This window comes from Sardina pilchardus, chromosome 7 (genome assembly GCF_963854185.1).
Source record: "Sardina pilchardus chromosome 7, fSarPil1.1, whole genome shotgun sequence".
Classification (NCBI taxonomy): Eukaryota; Metazoa; Chordata; class Actinopteri; order Clupeiformes; family Clupeidae; genus Sardina; species Sardina pilchardus.
Genome location: NC_085000.1, coordinates 21839350 through 21849349, shown reverse-complemented (window position 1 = coordinate 21849349; position 10000 = coordinate 21839350). Strand labels below are relative to the sequence as shown.

At 50.8% G+C, this 10000-nt stretch overlaps 1 protein-coding gene across 1 annotated transcript in view; it reads left to right on the top strand.

Moving 5' to 3' along the window:
- The window catches only part of fignl2 (fidgetin like 2), a 20018-nt gene extending 13963 nt beyond the window's left edge, over positions 1-6055 (top strand). The window contains exon 3 of the mRNA XM_062541276.1: positions 2504-6055. Within this exon, the coding sequence (XP_062397260.1) occupies positions 2504-4719 (2216 nt within the window). The 3' untranslated portion in view covers positions 4720-6055. The remainder of the gene's footprint in view (positions 1-2503) is intronic.
- The last annotated feature ends 3945 nt before the right edge of the window (positions 6056-10000 follow it).

The following is a 10000-nucleotide window of genomic DNA, read 5'->3' as shown; positions in this document are numbered from 1 at the left end:
CCTCTGCGTCCAGTCTAAAGCTTAAAGCCTTCCAGACCGAGCTGACCATCCGGGGCCGGCGGTGGATGCTATAACACTGGCCCTCTGCAGAGCGGCAGGGGGAAGTGAGGATCTGGATTTGAATATGAAGGACGTGATAATCCAGCGACCATCTGCTCGTGTCGTCCGATCTCATTGAATAAGTAGCAGGCGTAATCTGAGGATGCACACGATAACGGGTGTTTTTTTTGCCTAGAGAGTAGATGTGTGTATGTGTGTGTGTGTGTTTGTGTGTGAGAGACAGAGGGAGAGCGAAAGAGAAAGAGGGGGAGGGAGAAATAGAGAGAGAGAGAGAGAGAGAGAGAAGTTCTGGAAAATATGAGATTTAAGAGATATGAGAGTCGGAATAAAAGCGGAAATATTGATGAATTAATAATATCAGTCCTCTCTCTCCACCGAGAGTGGAAAAGAAGGTAGAATATGAATGAGTCTTTCTTGTTTTTTTTATTGTATTCCCCTACCTCTCCATTTTCCAGTTTGTAACCCTCACCCCAGGCTGAATCGTGACAGTTCAATAATGCCAAGCTATGCATGGAATGTCAGTCCATTGCCTCAGCAAGGAGCAGCCAGAGAGTCTTACTGAAATGGCTGATTTTCAAAGAGACAAGCCGCACAGAGACAAGGCTTCACACAAATAACACAACACACAAGGACACATAGAACACACACACACACACACACACACACACACACACACAGACGCACACTCAAATCAGAATGACCTTCGGTTTTTACCTCAAACAGTTCTTCTGTTTGGGAGCTACTGCAACAGTCAGGCAAAGCCTTTTCAATGGTCACCTTTGTGGAGATATTTTTAAATAGTGGAAGTTTTGAGGGTTTCTGTTTTTGGTATGATTTGTTATTTATTATTACCATGGCAACAGTTACTGTGAGACACATGTGTTTGCCAGAGAAAGAGGGAAGGGGAGGAGAACAGGAGGTGAATGGGACTACATCTTTTTTTCTGTTCCATCTTGGTCTGTAGGTCTGTCTGTGTGTCTGTCTGTTTGTGTGCGCGCAAGCATGCATCTGTGAGTGAGTGTGTGTGTGTGTGTGTGTGTGTTTGTGTGTGTGTGTGTGTGTGTTTTCCACAGCATTAATCTATTAGCTCCTCTTTCATGCCTTCAGCGTGGAGCCAGCATAATGAATCACAGGATTTGCCAAAGCTGCAGATAGCCAGAGGAGAAGGCATTCCACTCTCCCAATGTTCCATGGGAAGCCGCCAGTGAATAGCACACTATTCTATGCCTGTGCTCCCAACCCCAACCCCCCGCCACCCTCCCCCTCTCTCTCTCTCCCTCTCTCCCTCTTTCTCTCTCTCTCCCTCCCTCCCTCTCTCTCTCTCTCTCCCTCTCTCTCTCTTGCCCTCCCTCCCCCTCTGTCCAGTCAGCCACAGAGAGGGGCTTTAGGGGAATTGCTCAGCGGATGGTGTGCTGGGAGGAGGGGGGGTATTCAGTGCAACATGCGCGGGGTGATAACAATAGCTCCTCAGGGACAACTGCAGATGTAGCCCCGGCAGCGGCTCAGTGGCCTTATCGCCAGCACACGCACGGGGCTGGGAGCGAACACACCCTGAACCCTCCCTCACACACACACAGACACACAGACACGCGCACACACACACACACACACACACACACACACACACACACACACACACACACACACACACACACACACACACACACACACACACCCTCACACACACACACACACACACACACACTCACACACATACACAGAGAGACTCTTTCTCCATACTTCTCTCCCTGCCTTTCTTCTTGACTTCTCCTGCCCCCACCCTCTGTGTTCAGCAGATGGCCACTCTGTGCAGCACCGCCGGTGTGCTCCACAGAAACCTCTCCCAAAGATAAACAAACCGCATTCTTGGCTGTTCCACTGCGCAGGGGCTCTGTCCATACACACTGGCGCTCTAGTCAGTCTGACCAAGCGGCTGACCAAGACAGGGACCGCCCTGGAGAGATTCCACCGCTATATTGTCACTCTTAAGCCACCTTTGACTTGGATATACTGATATATTCATCTATAGAACATGTAAAGGGATGATTCTATATCATATTATGGTCCTTTGGTATGTTCTTGTTTCTTAAAGGGGTGTGTGTATTTGGTGCAGGCCTATTGAAGACGCACTGGTATGTTCCTATTTATTAAAGGGGTGTATGTGTGTGTTTGGTGCAGGCATAATGAAGATGCACTGGTATGTTCTTGTTCATTACTGTAAAGGGGTGCGTTTGTATTTGGAACAGGCCTATTGAAGATGTACTAGTATGTTCTTGTTTCTTAAAGGGGTGTGTTTGTGTGTTTGGTGCAGGTCTATTGAAGATGCACTGCTATGTTCTTGTTCATTAAAGGGGTGTGTGTGTGTGTTCGTTTCAGGCCTATTGAAGATGCACTGCTATGTTCTTGTTCATTAAAGGGGTGTGTTTGTGTGTGTTTGTTTCAGGCCTATTGAAGATGCACTGGAATCCGGAGCATGCCCAGCCCCTTAGCCAGTGGCCTGAGCAGCATTTGGACGTGTCGTCCACCACCTCCTCCCCCGCCCACAAGTCGGAGCTCTACCCGGGCCGTGGCCACGGCCGCGCCGGAGGCGCCTACAGCTACGCCTGGGCCAACGATGACATCTCGGCGCTCACCGCCTCCAACCTGCTTAAGCGCTACGCCGAGAAGTACTCGGGCATGCTGGACTCGCCGTACGAGCGGCCCTCGGTGGGCGCGTACCCGGAGCCGGCGGGCGGCGCGGGCGGCTTCGGCGTCCTGAACGGCCCGAAGAGCGAGCTGGAGCCCTGGCCGCTGACGCACGCGTCCGACGGCTCCTACCCGCTGGTGGACGGGCTCGGGGGCCCCAAGGTGGTCACGCCGGCCTCGGTGGGGCCCCCTGGAGGCTCGTCGGTCAACGGCAGCCTGTCGGACTCGGCCTACAGCGGGAGCAGCTCGTGCAGCGGCCCGCACTCCAGCGACTACCCGCCCGCCTACAACGGCACCTACCTCTCGTCCGGCTACTGCCCGCAGCCCGGCTCCGCGCTGCCCCCTGCGGCCTCGCTTCACGCCCTGCAGCCCACGCCCACCCTGGTGCCCAGCTACGCGCCCTCCACGCCCGTCTACAACTACCCCCCCAGCACCTACCCCCACCAGACCAGCCTGGCGCCCAGCTACAGCCACCCGGGCACCCCGTACCTGCCCTCGGGGCTGGCGGCGCCCACCCCGCTCCCCTCGCGCCCCACCGTGGTGGGGGGCAGCTACGGCTACCAGACGTCCGGCCTGGGGGTCGGTTCCGAGTCGGGCCCGGGCTCCCTGAAGCGCAAGGCGTTCGAGATGAGCCTGGACGAGGAGGACGGCGTGGACGGCGCGGCGCGCTACCGGAAGTACGGCTACGACCCCATGAAGCCCGGCGGCGACGACTCGCCGTACGGCCTCGCCGACAAGACCGAGTGCCGCGGCAACAACAACGGCTTCTCCTCGTCCGCCGCCGACCCCCAGCAGGGCTTCAAGCCCGGCAAGCCCGGCCAGGGCGGCATGGCCGGAGGAGGAGGGGAGGACGTGGTCAAGTACAGCGGACTCAAGCCCCTGGTGTCCCCCCAGTACGGCGCGGCCGGCGGCGACTACAGTCCGCCCGCCGCCATGACCGGCGAGAACGGCAACGAGAACTTCTCGCAGCACCGCTCCGGCTCCCTGAAGCGCTCCGGTGGAGGGGATGTCGGGGCTCCGCCGAAGGGCATCGGCGCCGACCCGCGCGTGCTGGAGCTGGTGACGGGCGAGCTGCAGGACTGCGGCCCGGCGCTGCTGTGGGGCGAGCTGGCCGGCCACGCGCACCTGAAGGCGGCGCTGGAGGAGGAGCTGCTGTGGCCGGCGCTGAGGCCCAACCCGGGCGGCCACCACCACCGGGGCGGCGCTGCTCTGCCCCGGACCCTGCTGCTGTTCGGCCCGCGCGGCGGCGGCAAGACCACGCTGGCGCGCTCGCTGGCCTCGCAGCTGGGCGCCACCCTCTACCGGCTCAGCGCCGCCGCCCTGCTGGGCAAGTGGAAGGCCGAGGCGGAGCAGGTGCTGGCCACGCTGCTGGCCGTGGCGTCGGCCCGCGCGCCCTCACTCGTCTACGTCAGCGAGCTGGAGGCCCTGGAGGACGCCGAGGCCGGCGGCGTCCGGCAGCAGCTGCTGGCGGCGCTGGACAAGGCCCAGCACGGGCCCGGTGCCGGCGGCGGCTCGTCTTCCTCGGCGGGGGGGGCTCATCCGCCGGTCTTCCTGGCGTGCGCCACGCGCCGGCCCGACCTGCTCAAGGAGCCGCTGCTGCGCGGCTTCGCCAAGCGCTACCACGTGGGCCTGCCGGACGGCGCGGCGCGGCGCCAGGTGCTGCTCCAGACGCTGGCGGCGGCCGGCTGCTGCGGCCTGAGCGAGCGCGAGCTGGCCGCCGTGCTGCAGCGCTCCGAGGGCTTCACCGTGTGCCAGCTGCTGCAGCTGTGCCAGCAGGCCGTGGCGTCGGCCGCCGGGGTGCCGTCCGGCTCGGTTGTGGGTGGCAGCGGGGGGGGTCTGCACAGCCTGGGCGGGGGCCCCCTCGCCGCCCCCGCCTTCAAAGACTTTGAGAACGCCTTCTGCAAGGTACGCCCACACAGCAGCCCCAAAGAACTGGACACTTGTATGGAGTGGAGCAAGGTGTACAGCCATTGAGAAACAGAGAGAGAGAGAAGAAAAGAGAGAGAGAGAGAGAGAGAGAGAGAGAGAGAGAGAGAGAGAAAGGGAGAGACCAGTCAGCCACTGTTTGTAGTCTGGGGGAGGACTGCTGCCGATCCTATCTTCTCTTTGCTTTTTCATGTGCAAAGCCTTGTAGAGTTTTTTTTGTAACTACTTAATGACAGCCAAAAGAATGGGGCGAAGATGGGGGATTTCATTCGGGTGAGGAGCCATTTGAATTGTTGTAGTGGGAGACATGGTTTCTGTCCCTTATAAATATACATATACTTTATTTTTCCCAAAGAAAAAAAACAACATATTAGGCCTTTTCTTGGACAGGGCAATTTGAGTTGTTTTGGCGGCTGACGTGATGGGAGGTCTGAATTCTTTACGTCGGGTTTTCACACCGAGTCCGATTAGCCTTGATCCTGGACTAAAACCTGGAGATTTAGCCCTTAGATTACGGATAATCAAGTTTAAGAAAAAAAATCCCCACAGATTGCAACTCTCAGGATCCTATTTATTGCCAGTCCACTCCAGTGGCATTGTATTTTTGAATATGTTGTTTTACTTTTAATTGATCATTTGGTATTAAAAGGGCTTAGGATATATTAGAGCAACTATATTGTTTTTTTTCTCGACCAAAAAAAAAAAAAATGATGATCAAGAGTAACGTACAGGTCAAGAGTACCATAACGCTTCACACCAACGTGTCACCGGCCCTTGGCGCAGTCCTTCACGAGATCGCCCACTGCTTTCCTGAGCGCTCGTCCGACACGACGGCGTCGTGGAGCGAAGCACGTACTTCTACTGAGCAAAACACCAGACACTGTAGACCCGTCTGAGAGGGCGAACATGTGTGCACTTTTTGTTGTTTTGTTTATTTTCTCATAATAGCACGCGTCAACGTGTGAGCGTCTGTCGCACTGACCCTTCAGCAACTTAACGCAGCAACTTAGCGCAGGCCCACCGAACAGCACTGCTTAGCACAGCCACGGCCACATGTAGAACGCAGCACAGTGCACACACACGCACGCACACACACACACACACACACGTACACACAGACATGCACACACACACACACACACACACACACACACACACACACACACACTACGGTTCAGCTGATGTTTCTAACCCCTCCACACCGACCAGCCCAAGACCACCACTCGGGTGCTCAGGTGGCTGCTTTTTGACGTTTGACTTTAGTTTTCTTTTGTTTTGTTTTGTTTTATTGTTTTGTTCCTCTTAGTATATCTAGTCTGGTTTGAAATACTCAGGAAAAAATGTCTTTACCTCAGAAATAATGAATAAAAAAGAATGTATGTAACCCTAGGGTCTTAGTAGAAAGTATTGTGAGGGAGGGGAGGGGGTGGGGGACGAGGGTGGGGGGATTCTCAGAGGAGGGACAGGCCTGACACAGTCTTGCACACACTCACATTTAAACACACATGCACATATGTGTGCACGCGCGCACACACACACACACACACACACACTCAAACACACATGCACACACACACATGCACACACACACTCACTCAAAGATACACACACACACCCCCCCACACACACACACACTTGTGCACATACACATAAAAACACACGTGGACAAACATGCTGCAGCTGTGCTTTTTACCTCGCAGGAGAAACTTGAAAATGCTACAAAGACTAACGTTGAATGTATTTCAGGTATTTCAGAGGATATCTGATGCCATAAAACCATGTTTTTAAGTTCTATATAAATACATTTTCCCCTTCTCTTTACCCTTTATTTCTGATGTAGATTTTGATGGAGTGGAAATTGTCTTCATAAAAAAAGTGTTATGTAGATGACAGAAGCAATGCCTTTTTTTTGTTGGACAAACTGTTTTTTGATATGTTTACACAACCTGTGCATGAGTGTGAAGTACATTTTCTTACTGTATGCAGCTGGCCTAAGCTGAGCATCAAAACCAAACGATAATGACGATGTTCACAGATTTACCCATATCAGCCGGAAAAGAAATCAAAGAGGGCAAGATCCCAAAGAATAATCAGAAAAGAAAATGAAAGGAGAACAGAATCTTTTCGTATGCAGGTGACAGCTAATCATGTCTAATCAATGACTGTAGCTACAGTGGACACGTTGTAGATGCACTCAACACATAGACAATCCTGAGGAGACAGCATCTACCAATGTATCAAATGACCCTTTTTTCTCTTCTCGGCTGTCATTTTACGAGCAGTAGGTCAAACGCCACTCCAGCTGGCTGTAATTTTTATGTGCTGCTGTTGACATACACACAAGGGGACTCATTTTTGGTGTGATGTAACATTGTTCCCTGTAACTGCCCCCCCCAAAACCTCCCCAATCCACTCTAGTAGCTGTAGACCCCTGTGGCCATGTGGTGGCCTGTCCAGTCACCCCACCCCCACCCCTAAACCCCTCCCCCGCCCCTAAACCCCTCCCCCGCCCCCACATGCGGCCCTTTTGGAAGAGCCATATTCTGATTGATGTCCAGTAACCCTATATCAGCGCTCGGCCCTTTACAAGTACAGCTGGTGGCTTCAGTCATGGCAGGGGAGCCCGGGTCAATCAGAATGACCCGTGGTGCACATATTGATCCATGCCTAAGGAACAGCAAACGCATCCATCTACCACATTGCAAGGGCCCGGGCCGCGGAACACCTTGTGGCGATAGAACTGGGTGGGGGGGAGATTGGCAGCGCAGCGAGTGTGTGCACTGCTTGAACTTGATTACGTCATAGAATTATCCAAAGGAATAATAAAAAAAAAGGACAAAGACTGAGTTAGGTCGATCTCGTTGCTCTTGCATAGAGATGGATCTTATGTGTAACAAAAATGGTGTGTGCTTTTTTAAAATGCTAATCTATGTGGCTTCTGGCCCCTCTGTGTGGTCAGTTAATACAGTGGGGTGTTGGAAGGACATATGGTAATGTTATTAACGCAAGGGGCCGAGCTGCATTGTTTCCAAAGGGAGGCCAATTTAGAGGGGCTCATGGTTGCACATGTGAAAGCTTTATCTCATTTCATTATGACCAGGAAGTCACTGCAAGAACCTGAGATGTTTTCTTAAGTGGCTTTTATTGGTAAATTGACTGCTGTGTTTCAAAATCACATTCCTGACTCTCATACTACTGACTTCTGCTGCATATCACCTCAGTGTTTTAAGTATGTTTTATGCATGTTTTTCTGTCTCAAATGTCTCTTCACAGCAAATACCAATGTGTTTTTATACTTTACGAGAATTAATGGTACATTTAAGGAGGGAAACAGTTTGTCCAACAAAACTGGCATTCATTAGCTGTTTTTAATCTATTAGTAAAGTAACTTTGTTCTCAGTTCTTGTACATTTTCTGTAACCATTTCTACCTCATTTTTGCGACATATTGTACATGAAAGTATTTATTTCATGTCTTTTTTGATGTCTGTTTTAAAAATGATAATGTTCTTGAACTGTAATGGTCTACCTCAGAAAAGACTGTATTTTAAGAGAAAAGTATCACACAATATTAAAGAGAATTATGTCAACATTGGACTGACTCATTTTTTTGCTGTGATCCTCTTCCATGACTTCACCTTCGTTGTCATAGAGCCAGGGTTGCCGAGTGCAAAAGAATGCCAAGGTTAAGAGCCTTACCTCACTCTACATCCATTGCATTTATTGACCCGGACGTAAAGGTCACTTACTATAAGACACTTAAATTAATTAACAAATGATTTAATGAAACAAAACACTAATGAGATTTAGAATCTGGTTCGGGAGCAACCATCTGGCTACCTATAAGGGGGGGAAGGAGTGTGCTTTAGGCTCCTGGCTGTCCTGTTTGCTGTTCTTCCTCCCCGGGCTTCCTGTGGTCTGGCCGGAGTCAGTTCATTTGCTGCCATCGGGCCCATCCATCTCTGTCACCGAGTGTGTTTCCTCATCGTGGCTCTGCGCCACATGGTAGAGGGCCGGTCAACCTCTAATGCGAGCTAAAGTGACCAGTTTGTCCACAAGAGGGATTCTTTCGGGGGGGGGGGCGAGTGACCACAGCCATAGCAGACACTGCACCAAAACCCTGGCCACGTGTGTGTTTATGCTGCAATTTATCTTAATGAGCAGTCTTGATGTCCGGGACATCCTATTAATCCCATACTTAATTTAAAGTGTGAGTGTTGTTCACATGATTAATTTCCTAATAGAGATAAATAATAAGGAACGGAGCGCTCCACATGTCCTACAGGCCCTGCTGAAGGGTAATTGCACAGCAGCTGTCAGAATTATAAAATAATTTCCCTTCACCATAAAAGTGCTAATTCAATACCACCAAAAAAAGAGAGGCAAAGAGAAATGTCCTTAGAAAGGCAAAGGGCGTGAGGGATATCTCAAGGAGAGGGCAACAAGGTGAAGGTTAACATTAACTACTAATGTGCTAAAGCTGAATCTCCACCAACCAGTACCCTGGCTTGTATTGAAGACCATTTTGCAAGATTGAAGTAGCCGACTGTATGTGTAAAGAAACATTGTAAAAAATCGCTTGTAAGAGGAGTTTGAAGATTGAAAAACATAATGTATCATTGTATCATCAGCGTATGTACATGAATATAAAAGATATTGTATGCTGGGCATAAAAACAGATTGGAAGTGTGTGTAAAAAGAAGAAAGGTTGCATTTGGAGATTGCCCTTCCTCAATAAAGGAGACTGGCGGAAGGTGATGAATTACGGTTCATATTTGCTCTCCTCAATGCTTGCTCAGCAGGACAGAATTGCTCATTTCCCCTCCCTGAGAATGAAGAGTAATTAGTGGATGGGAGTTTGTAATTGAATAATAAACGATGCTAATGAGTCCAGCGCAGCTGATTATTTGCCCATAAACCATTAAGGACAGCATGATTGGCTGCCTACAACAACTGCAGTAATAACACTGTTGGTGAAATTGCTGTGTTCAAGGAGGGGAATGTTTCTTTTGTTTTTTTAGGGAAAGGATGACAATATTAAAGTTAGACTTTTTAACTGAATAGAAATCCAGATGTCTCCATTGCATTCTTTTCACTTCTGGAAAATGTGGTTAAATCAAGGCCATATAAGATGGATTTAGAGGTGGAAGCCTCACTGATTCACTGAGACTGACTTAGCCTACCCACTGTTTTGACTTATTTGAATTATTTGTCACTGTTGAGAATGAGTGAGTGAGACTGAATGAGAGGGGTTTTTTTTCTTGTCATTTTGGAGAAAGTGAGATTGGTTAAGAGTCCCTTACCTGGAGTCCTGCCACACTATCTACAAG